Here is a 21,729-nt window from a genome sequence, read left to right as displayed (position 1 = left end):
AATACGGTACAGCGTTTTTACTTTTGCTTACTGATCGAAGAGTTTTAATAAATGACGCTACTCGGTGTTTCACTGCTGCTTCGTTTGGACCTGTCACTTTGCGGAAACTCTCGCGAGATCTGTGGAGTTCTGGCTGTAGTCTGGCAGGTGCGCAATTAAAAAAAAAAAAAAAAAAAAAAAAAAATATATATATATATATATATATATATATATATATATATATATATATATATATATATATATATATAAAAAAATTAAAAATATTTGTAAAGTTTGCTCAAGATGAAAATATTCTGATTAAGTATAGATTCTTGAAAAATTGTTCGATTCTGTCCACCACCATATATCTGTATGTATTTCTTTAATAAATCGTTAATATTGGTATTTATTATACATTTTCTCTTTTTAGACCAGGGGAATAACATGAAACCTTTAAAGAGATCAGAAGTCCTGCTCAGGCTGCTGGTAAACAAGTTCAGGTTTCAGGAACTACGGGGAAAAAGCAATCAGTGAGAGACAGACGGACGCACACCTGTAGCCGATCAACTAAACTACTTAGAGAAGCCAAATGAAAGTAAGTCAAGAGTAACAGATCACTCAGAAGTACTGATGGAGTCTGATGCAGGTGAGAAACGACGTGTTACTTAAAGAAAAGCATTTACAAAATGTATATGTATCGACTGCTAACGAATTATTACAGATGAATCCCGGGACCTGACGCACTCTCCTGAAGTGCAGGTGAGTTCCTATCAAGAGCTCAGACCTTTTCCTCTGGACTTGTCTTAATCCAATTAAATCTATGCTTCAATTTCAGGACAATGCTGAAGCTCTAAGTGAGATAATGACGTCCATAGAGGAGAAGATGGCTTTGTGTGACATGGTACTTCAAGATCTGTTAGCAGTTCAGAGAATTGTTAAGGTAAATTATTCCCGAATCTATAAAGTATACAATGTGATTGTCCAGCCTGAGTATTGTTTTTATTTGCAGGAAAAAGGACTGTGTGATGCATTTTTCCAGAAACAAACCAATCAAGCTGATTCTACAGAATAATCTTTTTTTTTTTTAACCTGAGACTTGTGTATGTATATAAATAAAAAAAATAAAAAAATAAGACACGAGCCTGTGAAGATTTCACTGATATATTGCTTAATTTAGTTCAAAAAGTTAGTACTTTTGCCATAATACTTTATACAAAACACGCATATGAGAGCATTTTTCACATTATACATTCCTTAAAAATACAGATCCTTTTATAGTATGTCCTCACACTTTGGGTATCAAAAGCAGTGTGTTTGGAAGCATTTGTCTCCCCAACTTTGTCACCCTTGCAATTTTGGTCAGATTTTTCTTATTTACAAACCACTGCATGCTACAATGTTCTGCTTTAGACTGGAAAACAAATCTCTCAATCGGAGCAAACTGAGATTCGGGGAGAAAATGTGTCTGCAAAAATAAACAGCAGTCCGAATTAACTACTGTGTGAAATGAAAGATGAACTTGGCAGTTTATTATAACTGACCTCCTGTGTTTAACTGATTTCACAGTTAAATAATTTAGTATAAATGGAGTATAGTGAGCAAGATTTGTTGACTCACTGGATTCCAGTGTGGAGGAAGAAACCTGTTCAAACACTAAACAAAATGTAGGAAAAAAAAGGAGGAAATCTAGACCATTACAATTCTTACAACAGAATTGTATTACTCTGGAAATTGACATTTCCCCTTTGATAACATGCATTAATGTTTGGGCACTTAACTTTTAGTGGAAGGACAACTATTAAAAGATTACAATGCCCATACACATTTATATTAAATAACAAAAGATTTTAACTGAATATAGCTGCTGACTACCATATCGTCTCCTTTAGAGACCAGATATAACAGCTCCCAGTAGCAAGGCTTGTGTAGTCTATTTACATGTTAAATTGCAATTTGACAGAGTTGATTTGCGCTAGTGGTAACTTGCATAAAAACTAAATACTGAAGCAAGGTCTTATTTCACTCAGTATTTACAAAGGGAGCTGAGGCTCTGTTGAGGGATCTGGGTTCATAAAATACACAAACATTTTTTTTTTTTGCATAGATTCTACAATGGTTTGGCCAAAATAAGTGCTCAATCTGGCTTGACGTCAATGTAAACAAAATTATAATATTTACAACACAAAAACTAATGATTTCATCTGTTTGTTATTGGACCCTTTTTTTTTTTTTTTTGCCAGTAAATAGTGGCAAAAGTAGCCTTTTATTATACTGATCATTTTGATTGTTCCAAATACAATACACTAAAGACTGTTTAATAGACCAGCACACTGACATGCAAAGATTTTAATTTGCATCAATTGCTGTACTCTTAATAAATTTATAAAAAGGAACCATCTCGACCATCTCAAGCTGACAATATATAAATTGCGACTAAATAACAGCCCGACAAAATGTCCTTATATAAATCAAATCAACTGGCATCTAGCCAAATGTCTTCTCCTCAATGTCATGTAAAGAAAAATATTTTGTCACAATTTGCGAGGACTTAAGTTTCGTGGGAAGCAAGTATTTCACATTTAATGATTTAGTAGCTCAAAAGCTACTCAGTATCAAAACTGTAAGGCAGTTTCCTGAACATGGGAAATAGAAATACAGAAGCCATTCCATGCCACAGTGCACATGTTTGTGTATTTCCTGTACTAAACCAGGTGCCCCTTCCTGCCTTAAAAAAAGAAAAGAAAACAACAACAACAAAAATAACATTACATTCCAAAATCTACTACATTGTGAATTGGTGGTGGGTGAGTTGCAAAGGAAATGGGCAGTGCAGTGTCATGTCCTCCATGTCAAACCCAAAGTGTGATATCCCACATAGTTCTATACAAAAATACAAATACAATCTAAGGGCTTAAACATTTGTAATTTCAAATACATAACATTTACATTATAATAAACTCATTAAAACCTCTACAGCAGTGGTGTAAAAACTGGCTTACTGGTGCAGGGAAGTTAACTAGACATTCTCTTGATTATCTCAACCTTGACTTGGTAATGCACAACAAGCATGCATTACACACCAGCTCGAGTTTTTACAGTTCTGCTGCCATTTGTATGTACTTTCAGATACACACTGTTTACCTCTGCTTTGATTTTTTTTATACATCCCTGAGCAGGCCACAACAGTGAGACTTAAATGGGTCTAAATAAAGGAAGGAAGGCCAGAGGTTCAGTAACAACAAAGCAGCAACAAGGCTGAGCAACTCCAGCTGCATTACCCTTACCCTGACCTGCAACCCTAAGGCAAAAAGAAGAAAAAAAAATTCTTTACCTTTAGTGGCTGACTCCACAAAAAATAAAGAAGGAGAAGATAACTTGGTCCACCAAGTAAAAAAAAAAAAAAAAAGTAGGCCTTTTTTTTTTAATCGAAAATATGTACTGCATTTACCTAATGATAGAAATTATTTTAATAAATTAACATCTAAAAATTAAATAAATGTTACAGGCAGCCAACCACAAATAATCATCATTTACACTTATAAGAAATAATTTCTGTTGACAGAAACTGCTTCAAGATAATATTAGAATCACATTTCTTGGGCTACTATAGTCTTCCTTAATAATTTACATGTAAAATACTTTTCGTATCACACGGCATGTTCTGGATTTGGATGACCACAATCTGAAAGGGCTTTATTATACGGTCAGGTTCTCCAATATGCCAAACATGCAGTAGATTCTGATGAATCACATGAGAACAATTCATGTTGTTAATTTCAGTGACTGGCCAAACTTTGTCTTGATGGATACGTAGTTCTCAGTGCATTAAGTTCTTATCCCCCACCTGCCCTATACCTAATAGAATTTCCTATTCTACTCCAAACTAGACTAAGTAACTCAATTCATACAAACAATACATTGCCATCTGAATTATTAATATTTCTAATATTGCTTGAATTTTGTAAAATCTGTGTTAGTAGACAGTGAGATTATGGTTCATTGCCTTTTATCCCAGCCCCCAAATGATTTTGTTTTTTGTCATCCATTTCTCAGATATGCTACAGGAGTTAGGGTAGTCTGAACAGACTATAGAACATCAAGAGAACTTCCGGAAGGACTATTATTATAATGCAGTGCAAAAAAGGTGAAGCAACTTCAAACAAATGGCTACTTACAAACCTCATATCAGTGGGAACATTTCTACAGTCTGAAAGTGCACAAATAGCACAGATCTGAATGAATCAGAGGGCACTGTGAGTAAAATCCTAGCTAAAGATTCACATGTATTAAGCAGCCCATGTCTGGAAGATCATGTTTTATAGAATAGGAAAGACTAAAGCTGACAATAGCCTTCTTACATTGGGAACTCAAACACATGAGCCATGGTTTACACAAAATACCCTTATGATTCAGAATGAAACTGCATAACATTAGAAATAATGGTGCCCATTAAAAGAAATGAAATGCAAAGAAATGACTCGAGGGGGTTTGACCCTCAACTTCCCCTAGGTGGTGGTGTTGCTGTTGCTGTCACCCAGGGAGAACTCATCAGCGACCATCAACAGTGCCTCAATGTTGGCGGTGGTTTCAGGGCTGAGTAGGTCCACTACATCCACGTTGGTCAAGCCATCTGAGGGCGTGCTGGAAACCAGTGCCTCGCTATGGAAAGTCTGAATGGAGCCAGAGGAAAGAGGACTGCTCACCTTGGGGGAACAGCACTCTGGAACAGTGTCTGTGGCTAAAGGAGCTGGAGGTGGTGGAGAAATGTCTTTAGGCTCCTGCTGTGAAGAGGCAGCACTCTGACTGGAGCTCCTTTCTTTAGCTGAATCCCTGCAGGCACATTGACACTGGCATGCCTCCTCCTGCTTAATGATGATGACAGGGAGACTAAGGCCAATCTGCTGCACAGGGTTCCCTGAGGCAGAACAAACAACTGACTCATCAAATACACACAAGGAGCCTACTGCTCTTCTGCAAGAATGCATTTTCAACCTTATAAAAAATAAATAAATACAAAAAAAACCACAAAAAATAAAGTGTGTTTTGGATAACACTGCCATGAACAAGTAAAATATCAACATTGGATGCACAATGAATCATACCTGAATGTCCTCCTACAGGTATGGCTGTTGTGAAGAAGACCTTTTCCACTTTTGGACCCTGAATAACAGAAGGCAAAGAAAATCCTTTAAACAGGAAATAATAGAAAAGCAGTTGATTATTTTTTGTACATTTTATTATTTTGGCCTGGGGCACTTTTCTCCCTTGTACACCTACAGGGCTTTAAAATATGTGACACCTGTTACCTAAACTGCATCAGTGCACACATTGGTTGTATGCGCAAGGAAACCACAAAAGCTTGGAAAGTCTAAGTAATCTGATTATGTTTTTTTTTTTCTATTGTTCCAGCGTAGGACATTGGATATATAATTGGATATGTCCTTCCCATTTTAAAATCCTTATTTTCAGGTTGTGACTCAAAGGTCTGAACTGTCACACAGTCATGTATTTTAAACACACAGTGATTCCAAATTAAGTGTGTTCCATGTAAATACAGTGAGGAAATAAGTATTTGAACACCCTGCACACATTTTGCAAGTTCTCCCACTTTGAAATCATGGAGGGGTCTGAAATAATCATCGTAGGTGCATGTCCACTGTGAGACACATAATCTAAAAAAAAAAAAAAAATCCAGAAATCACAATGTATGATTTTTTAACTATTTATTTGTATGATACAGCTGCAAATAAGTATTTGAACACCTGAGAAAGTCAATGTTAATATTTGGTACAGTAGCCTTTGTTTGCAATTACAGAGGTCAAACGTTTCCTGTAGTTTTTCACCAGGTTTGCACACACTGCAGGAGGGATTTTGGCCCACTCCTCCACACAGATCTTCTCTAGATCAGTCAGGTTTCTGGCCTGTCGCTGAGAAACACGGAGTTTGAGCTCCCTCCAAAGATTCTCTATTGGGTTTAGGTCTGGAGACTGGCTAGGCCACGCCAGAACTTTGATATGCTTCTTACAGAGCCACTCCTTGGTTATCCTGGCTGTGTGCTTCGGGTCATTGTCATGTTGGAAGACCCAGCCTTGACCCATCTTCAATGCTCTAACTGAGGGAAGGAGGTTGTTCCCCAAAATCTCGCAATACATGGCCAACTTGGCAAACTTAAGACGTGCCTGTACATGTGCTGGTTTAAGCAGGGGAACCTTCCGTGCCATGCATGATTTCAAATCATGACGTCTTAGTGTATTACCAACAGTAACCTTGGAAACGGTGGTCCCAGCTCTTTCCAGGTCATTGACCAGCTCCTCCCGTGTAGTTCTGGGCTGATTTCTCACCTTCCTTAGGATCATTGAGACCCCACGAGGTGAGATCTTGCATGGAGCACCAGTCCGAGGGAGATTGACAGTCATGTTTAGCTTCTTCCATTTTCTAATGATTGCTCCAACAGTGGACCTTTTTTCACCAAGCTGCTTGGCAATTTCCCCGTAGCCCTTTCCAGCCTTGTGGAGGTGTACAATTTTGTCTCTAGTGTCTTTGGACAGCTCTTTGGTCTTGGCCAGGTTAGTAGTTGGATTCTTACTAATTGTATGGGGTGGACAGGTGTCTTTATGCAGCTAACGACCTCAAACAGGTGCATCTAATTTAGGATAATAAATCTTTGAGGGTCAGAATTCTAGCTGATAGACAGGTGTTCAAATACTCATTTGCAGCTGTATCATACAAATAAATAGTTTAAAAATTATATATTGTGATTTCTGGATTTTTTTTTTTTAGATTATGTCTCTCACAGTGGACATGCACCTACGATGACAATTTCAGACCCCTCCATGATTTCTAAGTGGGAAAACTTACAAAATAGCAGGGTGTTCAAATACTTATTTTCCACACTGTATGTTCCCTTCTTTTAGTACAGGAAAATATAATTATTCACAGATTTGATTTGATTCTCACCTGCTGTTCAGGATTGTGTTGTGCATTGGCAGCACTGCTGAGTATCCACTGCAGATTCTGGTCAGACATGACAAGGCTGGGCTGCAAGAGGCTCTGCGTGGGAGCAATGGTGATGGTGGGTGTGTGCGCCATACCGGCACTGCCTGCTAAAGGCACTGTGTGCGTTACTACTGCAGCTGTTCCTGTGCTTATAGCTGATGCAGGACTTGAGACGTTGGCCACTGTAGGGACAGAGACTGGTAGGGGGCTGGCAGGTGCTGTAGGCACCACTGGTGTGTAGTGTTGGGTGGCAGCAGGCGCAGCTAGGGTGGGCACTTCTGGTGTTTGTAGTGAGGTATGAAGGAAAGAAGGGAAAGTGGCACACTGTGGAGAGGTGTGTGTGGAGCTATTGGTGGATGATGCCTGGCAGCAGGAAGATCCAGGCTGTGTGGAGTTCTCTAGGACAGGGGTGTTAAGAGAGCTAGAAGAGGAGGAGGATGAAGGCATCTGAGAGAAGGGGAGGAGAGTGGATGAATCAGTCCCTGCTGCCCGTGGTGGAGTCTCCAAGCCAAAAGCCTCCACTAGGTTGTCTAAAAGAGCAGAAACATGAAGTAAGACTGTGTTGCAATGCTTAATACCCATGTATAATATACAGTCTAATTCATTTTGAGAAGTACTTGCCAGTCAGATGTGGGTCATCTTGACTAACATTGTTATCAGGGCTCTGTAACATCAACTCAAATATCTTCACAGGAGTGATATTATTCAGATCCAAGTTTTGAGACTGTAACATGTACATAGAGTGGAGTGAGTGACAACCACAAAACACTAAAATACAAAGTTAGATATAATAGGACATTATTACAGATTCAGCTTTTAGATATTGATTATTAAGTGTAATACATTTTACAAATATTCTTTATAGAACATGATAAATACTGACATACACACGCACGCACACACAAGATTTTAAAAAATGATTAAGATGCTCAGAAACACAGATTTCCTGTATTTGTAAATTCATACTGATTGCAGTGGCAACCAGTGGACAAAAACTGTAAAGTGAAGTTTTTACTAACTACTTTTTGCTGGTCAAGGTAACAGTGGATCCAAAACCTATGCTGGAATCACTGCATGCAGGCTGGATATTCGAGCTTTAACATACTGTTCCACTGGCAGATATTCTATTTAATTAATTTAATTCTGAGCTATTATATGCAGATTCTATTTTATTCCTCTAGTCTGTTTTTATTCTTTTTTCCTCACCCTTTTAGTTTTATGTAACATAAAGGTCATAGAAAGCACTTGTCAATTTTGAGATATTCTTAAAATTCTAAGCATTTATATGCAGAAAGAATAAGAAATGCATCAAATAAAGAGTACAGACAAGCTGTATAATGTTATACTTGATTTTAATTTTTTACTTATAATAAGAAAGTGTCTAAAATGACTAATATTCAGAGATAATTCCACTTGCTATCATTCTTGAAGTATAATTTACGACTGCGTTAATTGTCATTAATAGAAGAAAATAAAAGATTTACTTTTATAGAACTGAACAGAACTCACATTGTTGATATGTTCTCGAAGCTCAGAATCTGTGGAAATGAGGCTCAAATCACTGAGGCACAGAGAATGATTTGCATCCTGTAAAAGAGTGTTCATTAAGCTTATTAAACAGTGATAAACACTGACCCTATCAACAGAATTCCTATTATAAAATAGATTTCTGACTAAATTTGTACTTTTTATTTTTGTATTTTTATCAATAAAGAAACCTCCTGCACCTTGGTGAGATTATTATTATTATTTATAACAACCCAAAACACTTATACAAATGTTTCTGACTTTTATTCTCTTTTTGTCCAGCAATGGCCTAAGGATCAATTGTTAGTGAATAAAGAGATATACAACTGATATCCAATTCTGCATTTCTGCAACATAAGTATTTTTAGCGCATGCATTCGGGCAACACAGCGTGCGATATGAATAATCTGATAAATCAGATGATAATCTGATAAACATCATTTTGTCCAGTGTGCCTTCTAGTTACTAAAACATCAATACTAATCAAGATAGTTTGGTTAAGAAGGAAACTGGAAATTTGCTGACTGTGCAACATAATAAAGTGACCCACCTCTGACAGAGGATGGCTGAAGCTAATTGGGTATGAAGTGCCCTTATCATGGCCCCGAATGTGACTCTTTAGGCTGTACTGTGAACTAAAAGTCTTCTCACAGCCATCACTAGGGCAGAAAAAAGGCTTTTCACCTGATTGGGAATAAGGGACAGAGATTAATACAAAGTATTAACTACACAACATGTGCATTTTATGATAAATTAGTGTTATAAGAATATGTATCCTTATATTATGACTGTGACCGACTGGCCAAAGGACCACAAAAAAATAACATAGTGAGTGGTTTGATGAGTGGCAGCCCAGTTCCCTTATTCATAGTCAAATAAAGAAACAGTGTATCTTACCAGTGTGTGTCCGCACGTGTGTTTTCAGGTGGTGACTAGCAGCGAAAGCTTTACCACAGCCATCATGGTCACACCTATAGTAACACCAAAATGACTAAATATAAACATGCAAATCTCTTGTCTAAATGATGCATAGTTGCATGAACAATGTTTATTTCCACATTCTTTTTAAGCAACATTATCATTAAATTGAGAATTCAAATACTGATTTTCTTAGAAAGCAATTCACACAGACATTTAATCTGAAAGGATTTTGCAGAGAAATCTGATAGACCTTTATTTGCAAAAGAGAAACAAGGAGGCAGGAGTCACCCACCGAAACGGCTTCTCTCCTGTGTGAGTACGAATGTGCTTCCTCAGGTCACTGAGAGTGGTAAAGTACTTTGTGCATCCTTCTGATTCACAGTTAAATGTTTTTCCTGTGTGTAGACGCTGATGTGCTTTCAGCCTGACAAGAGGAGACATAAGATGTTCACCAAAATGAAACGTAAATATTAGACAAAGTTTCAAATAACGCGAAAACAGTTCAGATATTAAATACTCGATTAAAGAAATTGGACTCCTTTTTATACAAAAAAAAAAAAAAAAGGAACCAAATGAAGAGGCCTTCACAAAGTATAATGCAGGAATAACATTAGTCGACGAGTTTGCAGAACTACTTCTGGGTATATAAATATAAAAACAAAATCAAAATTGTCTAGGCTTTTTCTGATGAGCCGTGTCATTTTTACACAGTGGGCTAGTCACTATAACCGTAACTGGCCCAATTCCTGTAACTTGCTGGTGTGAATACAGCTTAACACTTCTTTAGCTACAGCTGTCTACATCCAACCTTGGTCTTGGTGTTACATAAGTATTCTCTCTGACACTATGAGGCCACCAGAGTCATGACACCTCTCATGTCTAAGTGTACTACAAGAGAGTTATGACTTGCAGCTGTCCTACAGCAAACGTCCTATCTACAGAATAGGGCAAGGACACAAGCAACAATACTTAGGGCAAAACAATTACAAAGGGCAATAAGATCTGAATTTGATTCAGGGTGCCAAATGTGATTATAGGTAATTTCTTTATGGATCTCAGATCATTATTCACGTATGTCTTTTGATTTAATATGGAACGCACTTATGAAAAAGGACTGAGCTCCGAGAAAATGTGAGCAATTTTTTATATGTATAATCAAGTCGTTTAATTAAATAGAATTAAAAGCACTGTTTAAATCACACTTCTCTGTAGCTGTATGTCAAGTAGTGCATTTAACTCAAAAGACCAGGATCTTTCTCCTAAAATTATCCTCACCTGTACAGTGTGTTGAAGGCTTTTTCACAACCTTGTACATCACACTCAAATGGTTTTTCTTTTGTATGCACTCGAACATGGATCTTTAGGCTGTAGGAGGTCAGGAAGGCTTTGCCACAACCCTGCTGGTTGCAAACAAAGGTGTATTCACCACGGTGCGTTTTCTGGTGTGTGCGCAGGTTTCCTGCCGTGCTGTATGTGCGAGTGCAGCCCTCAAAAGTGCACTGGTACCTCTTTACCTGCACAGACACCGGGATGAAAACTGTGAGTGATAAAGCACTGGCAGTTCATGCTTTCAAAAGAAGTGGATGAGAACAGCACTCGCTGTAATCATGTTTTCAATAAAGTTCATCCGATAAAATAAGTAAATAAAATATTTATTAGACAAAAACTATAACAAGTAAACTAATTTTAACGTCTCGGTGACTAAATATTTATCTTAATATAAATAAAATTTCCTCTTTATGGAACTCCCTGAAACTTCCTTTCGTTCACTGGAAAGAACTCGCCTACTGCCATAAATCAGATGAAAGCGTGCCAAGTGCTTGAAGTAACAGCAGCAACACGGCCTAATCAAACCACTTTAGTCATTCTCTTTGTTTAATGCAAACAAATGATTACACTACATTGGTTAGATGTCATGATCCACAATAGGGCTGTGAGAAAATGTCAATGTTCCAATGCGACTCAAATGTTCATATATTAATATATTAAAAAACACAAAACGTAAACACACTGTTAGACATTTTTTATTTTTTGGGATTCAAAGATATTAAGTCACCTACTAAAAGTTAATATATCATGTCAATGTAAAATCCAGCTAAATACGTAAACTTATACTATATAAATAAACTATATAACACTTCCTCCATTTTGTCGCTCAATGGATAAACACAGTTTGCAAATGTGGTAAATGTTATATATAAAAAATATAATATATAATAGGTAAGTATGTATAGTGTAACACTACTCCAATGACTCACTATGACTGTTTCCACTAAACATTTCACTGAAATAAAATAAACATTTCTTAAGGCTCTAGCCACAGCAGAATCTCCATGTTGGAAAGAATTCTACAGTAATAAGTGTGCACTGGTGGTTATGGTGATAGTGGAGGCATCCACTGTTACCACGACTACTAACGTGGATATCTGAGCACACGTAACATTTGAAAGAAATAATAAAAAAACAACAACAACAACAAAATTAAAAAACAAACGTTAATTGTTATTTGCATTGTGTCACCAGATCTAAAAATAATTACGCTCACACACATTCAACCAACACATCCTGCCTGGCGTCCTTTTTGCCTGTGTTCATATTATATATTGCCTATGTAGCAAAATGGCAGCGACTTCACTCAAACTTCATATCGTCATTTGCGTATAAAATGATTACTAGGCAAAGGCAGTAAGATTTTGTTTCTTAATAGCTACAAAAAATTATTGAATAAAGCAGACAAGCCTATTGTTTAAACAGAATGCTGATATGTTAAATTAAGAGTGTTTTTAAATGGTTGCTTAATATTTCTGACTGATGTTATCACATTGTGAAAATGTCAAACACCCCTAGCACTCATTATAAGCTCAGGATTTACACTGTTGATTCTTTCAGTGTATTAAAGAACTAAACTACTGATCTGATGGGCTAAATGAGGTAAAATTAGGCTGGGAATTAAATCTAGTAAGTATAAGAGAACAGAATGCACACCAAGTATATGGTTACCAACTTCCCTTCTTAACTGCCATACCGAGTGTCCAGCAATGCTCAGCATACAGTGCTGAAACAAAGTAAATGCTCGAGCGGGGGAAAAAAACCTCCTTACTCACTTAAAATAATGCCAAGTTACACTAACCACGTTTACATGTACACTTTTTTGTCATTCCGATTGAAAATTTCAGTGGACTGTTTACACAAGACGTTATTTAATCGGACCAGCTGACACACCAGTAGAAGCATGGAGATGTTTTAGAGAATGTTGATTGAGAAGTATAGAGAAGGTCAGAAGGAGTTGCATTCTGTGTTTGTGGATTTAAAGAAAGCGAACGACAGGGTGCCGAGAGAGGAGTTGTGGTATTGTATGTGGAAGTCAGGTGTGGTGGTGCAGGACATGTATGAGGACAGTGTGACAGCAGTGAAGTGTGCTGTAGGAACGACATGCTGGTTCAAGGTGGAGGTGGAACTGCATCAAGGATCGGCTCTGAGCCCTTTCCTGTTTGCCGTGGTGATGGACTGGTTGACCGACGAGGTCATACAGGAGTCTCCATGGACTATGATGTTTGCGGATGATATTGTGATATTGTGAGGTGGAGGTACGCGCTGGAGTGAAAGGGAATGAAAGTCAGTAGAAGTAAGACAGAGTACTGGGGTCAACAGTGCAAAGTAATAGTGTGTGTTAGAGAATTGAAGAAAAGAATGCAGGCAGTGTGGCAGGAAAAGAGGAAGGCCAAGGAGGAGGTTTATGGATGTAGTGAGGAAAGACATGCAGGTAGTTGGTTTATAAGCGGCAGATGTAGAGGACAGAGTAGTATGGAGATGGATAATCCGCTGTGGCGACCACTAATGGGAGCAGCTAAAAGAAGAAGAAGTAGTAGTTATTTAATCTGATAGTGTTTACATGTGCCAGCGCTTTCAATCGAAATGACTTTGTGGCATGGCCACATTAGCGTATGTTCTGTCCTGTCAACATGGAGTTCCAATAATTCATATGCATGCTATTTGCATGTAAAGTGTAGCTCTTAATCAAGCAACAGCTGGGTTGTATTTCTGGAATTTATTTACCTGCAATGGAAACGTAAACTTCACATGAGTCACGTTTGTGTGTACTGGCAGAGGGATTTATGATTCCAGAAAAAGAGACAATCAGAAATCCAATTCCCATAATTTTGCATGTTGCAGTTGTTTTATATAAACTCGCAATTTCTACAAATAAGAATGCATAATTAAAAAAACAAAAACAAACCATAAAAAACAGTTAAGAGCTTAAAGAACAAGGTGAGCATGCTAGGCAAATCAAAATTAAAACTGCTAAATGTTTATAACTATGACTACATGCAAATTTCCCTCCATATTCACAGCCTGCTATTTGCACTAATCACAAACTGTAATGGGATTAACGTGAACTACTTTTCATCATTGATCACTGGTTAATCTATCTAGAGTTTTCATTCACAACTGTGTAAAAAAAACCTTCTACACTGTAACAACATTTCTGCTTAAGAAATCAGATCCTGATACCAAATCGAAAGCTTCAGCACACAGCCTCTGATTTTGTCTGGATCAGGCTTTGTATGATTTCTAAATGGGTGGTAAGGTGCAGCTCCTCTCGGCCTACGCATTAGCAGACTGAGCAGAGCGGTCTGTTTGTAACACAAAATGTGCCATGGGTTAGGAGCACAATGCAACAGACAATTTGCATGTCCCTATGATGCAAATAAAGGTAGGTGCTGACAACATCAACACAGAATCAGATAATGCTAAAAATACTCAAACATGGTCGGTATAATCAACATCTTCAACAGCTACAGATAAAAAAAAAAAAATTCTGCATATGCCACAAGCCTAACAACAAGATAAGTTGTTAAAGTTCTCTAAAATAAAGGTTCTAGGTAACTCTACGACAGTGGTAGCTTAGTGTTCAAGACATTGGATTTTTGATTAAAAGGTTGCGAGTTTAAATCTGAGCACCATCAAGTTTGAGAAAAACCATTAACTCTCAACTACTTAGTTGTATAAAAGAAATATTGTAAAATGCTTTCGGTAAGAGGATGTAAATATAAATGTAAAAAAAAAAGAAAAAAAAAAAAAATCCAAATCACACACTACCATCAACATTTTCGTAAACAATATTATTAATTAAACTAAAATATGGCCTACCTGAAAATGCAACTACACCTTTATACAATCTGATCCAGATAATTAGTTTTTCTTCAAATCACTTTTTAGTGTAATGTAAACTGTAAACTTTTATCCAACTTGGCAACTGTATATAAAATAGATAATGTATATATGTGAAATGACTATTTAAGACATGGTGCGAGTAGAGTATATGGTTGCCAGTTTTCTATTTAAATAAACAGTTTTACTTCAGAAAAGTTCAACCGTATGTAGAACTTTTTATCCGGTATTTTTTTTAAAGGACAAAAACTAGAAAAATGTCTCGAAATAAGAATATATGTTTAACGTTATGAACTTGCACCTCTGGGCCATTTTAGGTATTTGTTAAAAATCACTGCAATTAACCTTTATACGTGCTTTATATTATGGCTTTGTCCAGTTTTTGGCTGCTGGTTGCTTTTGAATTAATTGCTTTGTACAGTGCTGCAATCTCGCTCGAATAGATTTTAGCTGACTCTGAGAGACAAGAAGGTTTATATGGAGGCACCAGCTGTGGGAGCAAGAGATGTTAGGAAAACAATCTGTCACATGCAGCCACAGGGAAGTGAGACCATGTGTGAACGAATCCCTCATTCTTAACTTTCTCTGCACATGTTACCAAACAGGCCAATTAATAATAACAGGGTAATCAATAACATTTAACAGTTGACTCTATGTTGCAAAACCCGGGACAACTCAGGGCACTGCCTTAAGCTTGATTTGTTTAGCAAAGAATTCTCACCAGTCTACATTATGTGTAGATTGCATTCAGGGTTAGTTTCCTAACCATGTTTTAGAATGGCTATTAAAGCTGTAGATACATATGTGAATAATCTTATATTCCCTTTGCCATGTACTTCCTGTTATGATGCTGTTATGGCTCCCAGCACAGAAATCTGTCCCTCAGATGTCTCTGAAGACCCAAGAGCAAATTTTCTAGGGTGCTTTTGCCATTGATATAATCAAGGGTGTAGTCAGACCCTTAGAACTGGGATGGCTATGTTAGAGGCAGTGAATACTGGGGTGGCAATATGAAGCAGAATAAACATCTGTGTTAGCTAGCTAAACTTGCTTGTTCCTCTCAAACTTGTAGTTGTAAGAGTTCCTAAATGAAGCAGTGAGATTTACTCGTCTTTCACTTTCACATCATATGGCATGATTTAGGATACTGACACTAGTACTGCTAAAGATAATCATTTCTGGAATGGCCAGGCAGATGGGCATGCTTAACACATAGCTATGCTCAGCCTATAATACAACAATTTCTGATGATTAATGTGAATGCAATGCATTAGGGCTAAAATGATTCCTCGAGTAACTCGAGTAATTCGAAAACAAAAATGCATTGAGGCAAATTATTTACCTCGATGCTTCGTTTAGTCCATTTAACTACACACGGAGCACTGTGTTTTTCCATGGACCATTATTACTGACGTGCCTCCTGCTAAACTCTGAAGCGCTCTGGACAGGTAACACAGAAGACGCTGCAGAATAAAAAATGGAGGAACGGGGAGAAAACAGCGAGGGGCGAGGAGAAGATTCAGGCCAAAGTAAACGACAAAGTTTCCAAAAGGTTTGGGATAATTTCAAATCTTTATAAAAAAAAAAAAAGTTACCCCTTTTTTTTTTTTTTTTTTAAGTAATGTACAATTTTGTTTTATTTTTTATTTATGGTTTTTGTATTTACATTTTTTATGTAATATGGCAATTAATTGCACTGAACAGGTTTATTTTTCATAAATATTCTTATATGCAACTTATTTTTCTAAAAATGAAACAAATAACGTGGTCATTTTAAGAGACCCGTCTGATCTTCTTTTGTATATTTATTATTGCTTTTTAATAAAGAAAAAGTACTACTTATTAATGGAATAATCGGTAGAATACGCGACTACTAAAATAATCTATAGCTGCTGCCCTACAAAGCACACTAATATAATTTCCAAAATAATAATAAAAAAAGGTTCAAACCTCTCTCTGCTTGGTCTCTGGGCACTCGGAGTGCAGTGTAAGAGTAGCTCCTTCTATGTTGCGGGGCATGGGGGTGGACCCAGGATTAATGATGAACTGAATCTGATCAGGCGAGATGGTGTGGTGGACATAACCATGTGCCATGCTGTCTGGGTCCGCCATAAAGGTAAGCGTCCCTTCCTCGTCTCCATCGCTGTTAGCCAAAAATGCCACGCCATCATCATCTGGCCCACAGTGACCATCCTCTTCTCCTTCCTCGTCCAGATGAATAGGGTCCTGTTCGATGAGTACTGTGGTGCGGTCGTACACCCGTCCCGACGACGACGAGGGTTTGGAAATCAACATGTCCTCTTTATCCGAACCGGCAACTTTGCATTCCTCATATTCCTCCTCTTCCTCTTCAAAGAACATAGCTGTATCAGTTTGAGGGCCATTCTCGCCCATGATCCCAAAAAGGCCGCTTTGTCCTACACACCCGTCCAAGTGTTTATGTTGCCTATGAACCATAGAGAAGTTCACAGATGAATAAAGAATCAAAAGAAACAGGTTCAGGGTACACAGATCTGCACCCTTTAATACATACTTTATGGGAAAAGCTCGTAAATAAATCCGTGATTCATTTACAACTCATTTGCAACTGGGCTTATTTCAGAAAACACAGACACCTTAGCCACTTGTCAGCATTTTATAAAATCTGATCAGCCAGAAAGATTATAACATTCGCACTGTTGTTACTAAGCAGCCACAAATTCCTCTGAAACAAACAGGGTGAATGTATCAGCGAAATAAGAAACCAGGGACATGGACATGACATTGGACATCCCCTTATGTTTCACCTGCAGGAGACAGACAGCTAAAGAGCAACACAATAAGCATGTTTATGCTTCAGGTCATTTTCCACATTCTGCTCTACTCTATGAAGAAGTGCTCTAGGTTGTATAACAATTTATTTCATAGTTGATTAGTATTTAATCCGTACAAATATATTTTTGAAACTGAAATTTCACACACTTTTTTAACAGGTTCAGTGGTTTCTGGAACTTTCTGAGATCCTCAGGTCGGTGACAGCTCCAGCACAACGCTGCAATGAAAGGCTAAATCACTGAAACATTTCTGTTGTCTGTTCAAAAATGTTCAATCTTAATATTTAGTGCTACACAATCATGAAAAAACAGGACTGACTGGGACTTTACAGTCACCCAATTACGTTCTAGGTCGGCACTATAGCCAGTGGTTTAGCCCTAGCTAACCTGGTAGCTAAGCTATCCCGAATAGCAATGTTGTCTAGTTACATAATAGTACAATTAAATAATAAAAAAAAAATCATAACACACACAGTATTTAGACACGACGCATACGAGTGACAAAATGAAATATTTTACGTATTACGCGAAAACTTCTGGTGAAATATTAGCAAGCTAGCTGTTTGCTAACTCTTAGGCTCATTCAAAATGAGATAGCCAGCTAGCTTGTTTTGACAGTGGGTGTGAGCATTAGGACCGCTACCCATCCAAATTACCCTGGCTACAATTTGGGGGAAGAAACAAACAAACAAGCTAATAAAACGAGCTAAAAAGATGTGAGCAGTCCTAACATGAATTATTATTAAAGGCTAGCTAAGCGGCTAACGCTAGTTAGAATGTAGGCAGCTGGGTGAGCGGCTAGCGACTGGTCAACACGGTAAAGTCCACGAGAACCAGACCCTCAGCACACACAACACACACTTGCAGCCATTACATACACAACACACACACAGCACGAAGAGCTACACACGCTTACTTGTTATAAGTAGACGCCAGATGCTTGTATAATTGTGATCACTGGCACTTTCTTGGCTTCCCCTCCCCACCATGATTGAACGTCAAATTCCAGTTCCTCATCCTGAAGCATCTTGGGAAGTGTGTGTGTGTGTGAGAGAGAGAGAGGGGGGGCGTGTATGTGGGCGTTCGGTTCACTGCTCAGTTTCCTCAGCGCAGTCTCAAAACCCACACAGGACATCCACACTGCCACGGACCAGTTTTACGCAAGACATGTTTTTTTTTTTCCACGGACCAGGCGGGAATAACTAAACACAATAACGTATTTTATATAACCATCATAGATATATGCAAAAATTATTGATATATACATATATATATATATATATATATATATATATATATATATATATATATATATATATATATATATATATATATATATATATATATATCTCACTGGTTTGTTTTGATTTGTAATTTTTTTACCAAAGTCCTGCCCAAAATGTTCTGTGCAGAAGAAACATTATACATATATATATATATATATATATATACATACACATACAGTGAGGAAAATAAGTATTTGAACACCCTGCTATTTTGCAAGTTCTCCCACTTAGAAATCATGGAGGGGTCTGAAATTGTCATCGTAGGTGCATGTCCACTGTGAGAGACATAATCTAAAAAAAAAAATCCAGAAATCACAATGTATGATTTTTAAACTATTTATTTGTATGATACAGCTGCAAATAAGTATTTGAACACCTGAGAAAGTCAATGTTAATATTTGGTACAGTAGCCTTTGTTTGCAATTACAGAGGTCAAACGTTTCCTGTAGTTTTTCACCAGGTTTGCACACACTGCAGCAGGGATTTTGTCCCACTCCTCCACACAGATCTTCTCTAGATCAGTCAGGTTTCTGGCCTGTCGCTGAGAAACACGGAGTTTGAGCTCCCTCCAAAGATTCTCTATTGGGTTTAGGTCTGGAGACTGGCTAGGCCACGCCCGAACCGTGATATGCTTCTTACAGAGCCACTCCTTGGTTATCCTGGCTGTGTGCTTCGGGTCATTGTCATGTTGGAAGACCCAGCCTCGACCCATCTTCAATGCTCTAAATGAGGGAAGGAGGTTGTTCCCCAAAATCTTGCAATACATGGCCCCGGTCATCCTCTCCTTAATACAGTGCAGTCGCCCTGTCCCATGTGCAGAAAAACACCCCCAAAGCATGATGCTACCACCCCCATGCTTCACAGTAGGGATGGTGTTCTTGGGATGGTACTCATCATTCTTCTTCCTCCAAACACGTTTAGTGGAATTATTACCCAAAAGTTCTATTTTGGTCTCATCTGACCACATGACTTTCTCCCATGACTCCTCTGGATCATCCAAATGGTCATTGGCAAACTTAAGACATGCCTGGACATGTGCTGGTTTAAGCAGGAGAACCTTCTGTGCCATGCATGATTTCAAACCATGACGTCTTAGTGTATTACCAACAGTAACCTTGGAAACGGTGGTCCCAGCTCTTTTCAGGTCATTGACCAGCTCCTCCCGTGTAGTTCTGGGCTGATTTCTCACCTTCCTTAGGATCATTAAAACCCCACGAGGTGAGATCTTGCATGGAGCCCCAGTCCGAGGGAGATTTACAGTCATGTTTAGCTTCTTCCATTTTCTAATGATTGCTCCAACAGTGGACCTTTTTTCACCAAGCTGCTTGGCAATTTCCCCGTAGCCCTTTCCAGCCTTGTGGAGGTGTACAATTTTGTCTCTAGTGTCTTTGGACAGCTCTTTGGTCTTGGCCATGTTAGTAGTTGGATTCTTACTGATTGTATGGGGTGGACAGGTGTCTTTATGCAGCTAACGACCTCAAACAGGTGCATCTAATTTAGGATAATAAATGTAGTGGAGGTGGACATTTTAAAGGCAGACTAACAGGTCTTTGAGGGTCAGAATTCTAGCTGATAGACAGGTGTTCAAATACTTATTTGCAGCTGTATCATACAAATAAATAGTTTAAAAATCATATATTGTGATTTCTGGATTTATTTATTTTTTTTTTTAGATTATGTCTCTCACAGTGGACATGCACCTACGATGACAATTTCAGACCCCTCCATGATTTTTAAGTGGGAGAACTTGCAAAATAGCAGGGTGTTCAAATACTTATTTTCCTCACTGTATATATATATATATATATATATATATACACACACACACACACACACACATACATACATCATACATACACAGTACAGACCAAAAGTTTGGACACACCTTCTCATTCAAAGAGTTTTCTTTATTTTCATGACTATGAAAATTGTAGATTCACACTGAAGGCATCAAAACTATGAATTAACATGTGGAATTATATATGGAATTATATACATACCAAAAAAGTGTGAAACAACTGAAAAATGTCATATTCTAGGTTCTTCAAAGTAGCCACCTTTTGCTTTGATTACTGCTTTGCACACTCTTGGCATTCTCTTGATGAGCTTCAAGAGGTAGTCACCTGAAATGGTCTTCCAACAGTCTTGAAGGAGTTCCCCGAGAGATGCTTGGCACTTGTTGGCCCTTTTGCCTTCACTCTGCGGTCCAGCTCACCCCTAAACCATCTCGATTGGGTTCAGGTCCGGTGACTGTGGAGGCCAGGTCATCTGGCGCAGCACCCCATCACTCTCCTTCTTGGTCAAATAGCCCTTGATGCCTTCAGTGTGACTCTACAATTTTCATAGTCATGAAAATAAAGAAAACTCTTTGAATGAGAAGGTGTGTCCAAACCTTTGGTCTGTACTGTATATATTATATATACACAGTACATATAAAAATGTATATATAATATATAAACAGTGATATATATATATATATATATATATATATATATATATATATATATATATATATATATATAAAAGAAAAAAATTATCCATCCATCTATCTATCTATCTATCCATCTATCTATCCATCTATCTATCCATCTATCTATCCATCTATCTATCCATCTATCCATCTATCCATCTATCCATCTATCCATCTATCCACACACACACACACACACACACACACACACACACACACACACACACACACACACACACACACACACACACACACACACACACACACACACACACACACACACACACACACACACACACACACAGATGTCACTTTTGATCTACTCCTGTCGCCTTTTAGTATGTAGGATATATTAATCAACTGGAGAACATTTTGTCCTCAAAGTTGATTGTGTTAGAAGCAGGAAAAATGCACAAGCATAAAGATATAAGTGAGTTTGACAAGGAACAAATTGTGGTGGATAGACGACTGGTTAGAGTGTCTCCAAAACTGCAGCTCTTGTGGGGTTTCCCCAGTTTGCAGTGGTCAGTATCTATGTATCTATATAGTTATCCATCATCATTCA

At 37.8% G+C, this 21,729-nt stretch overlaps 1 protein-coding gene and 2 long non-coding RNA genes across 5 annotated transcripts; 2 read left to right on the top strand and 1 right to left on the bottom strand.

Moving 5' to 3' along the window:
* Positions 1 to 132: 132 nt before the first annotated feature.
* LOC310726711 lies at positions 133 to 2,730 on the top strand. 2 transcript variants are annotated; one of them, XR_014533819.1, is made up of 4 exons: positions 133 to 147; positions 410 to 738; positions 815 to 919; positions 989 to 2,730. It is a non-coding gene; the product is annotated as an uncharacterized lncRNA (long non-coding RNA). The 2 variants fall into 2 exon arrangements; XR_014533820.1 differs by lacking the exon at positions 133 to 147 and having other exon boundaries at positions 463 to 625; positions 701 to 738.
* On the bottom strand, positions 1,127 to 18,488 carry mtf1 (metal-regulatory transcription factor 1). Of its 2 annotated transcripts, none has more exons than XM_083542450.1 (11): positions 18,325 to 18,488; positions 16,546 to 17,041; positions 10,699 to 10,937; positions 9,716 to 9,847; positions 9,400 to 9,473; positions 9,053 to 9,186; positions 8,485 to 8,562; positions 7,597 to 7,699; positions 6,937 to 7,505; positions 5,082 to 5,139; positions 1,127 to 4,894 (listed from the first exon to the last, which is right to left on the bottom strand). In XM_083542450.1, exons 2-11 carry the CDS (start codon positions 16,987 to 16,989, stop codon positions 4,485 to 4,487), a joined length of 2,241 nt encoding a protein of 746 aa, XP_083398576.1. In that variant the 5' UTR covers positions 16,990 to 17,041; positions 18,325 to 18,488; the 3' UTR covers positions 1,127 to 4,484. The 2 variants fall into 2 exon arrangements, with proteins under 2 accessions (XP_083398576.1, XP_083398577.1); XM_083542451.1 differs by lacking the exon at positions 18,325 to 18,488 and adding an exon at positions 17,557 to 18,299.
* On the top strand, positions 15,337 to 15,897 carry LOC310726714. Its single transcript, XR_014533821.1, has 2 exons — positions 15,337 to 15,544; positions 15,693 to 15,897. It is a non-coding gene; the product is annotated as an uncharacterized lncRNA (long non-coding RNA).
* Positions 18,489 to 21,729: the final 3,241 nt, after the last annotated feature.

Source organism: Silurus aristotelis (genome assembly GCF_946808225.1).
Source record: "Silurus aristotelis genome assembly, chromosome: 1".
NCBI lineage: Eukaryota > Metazoa > Chordata > Actinopteri > Siluriformes > Siluridae > Silurus > Silurus aristotelis.
Note: the sequence above shows the minus strand (reverse complement) of the source record. Positions and strands in the feature narration are given on the sequence as shown.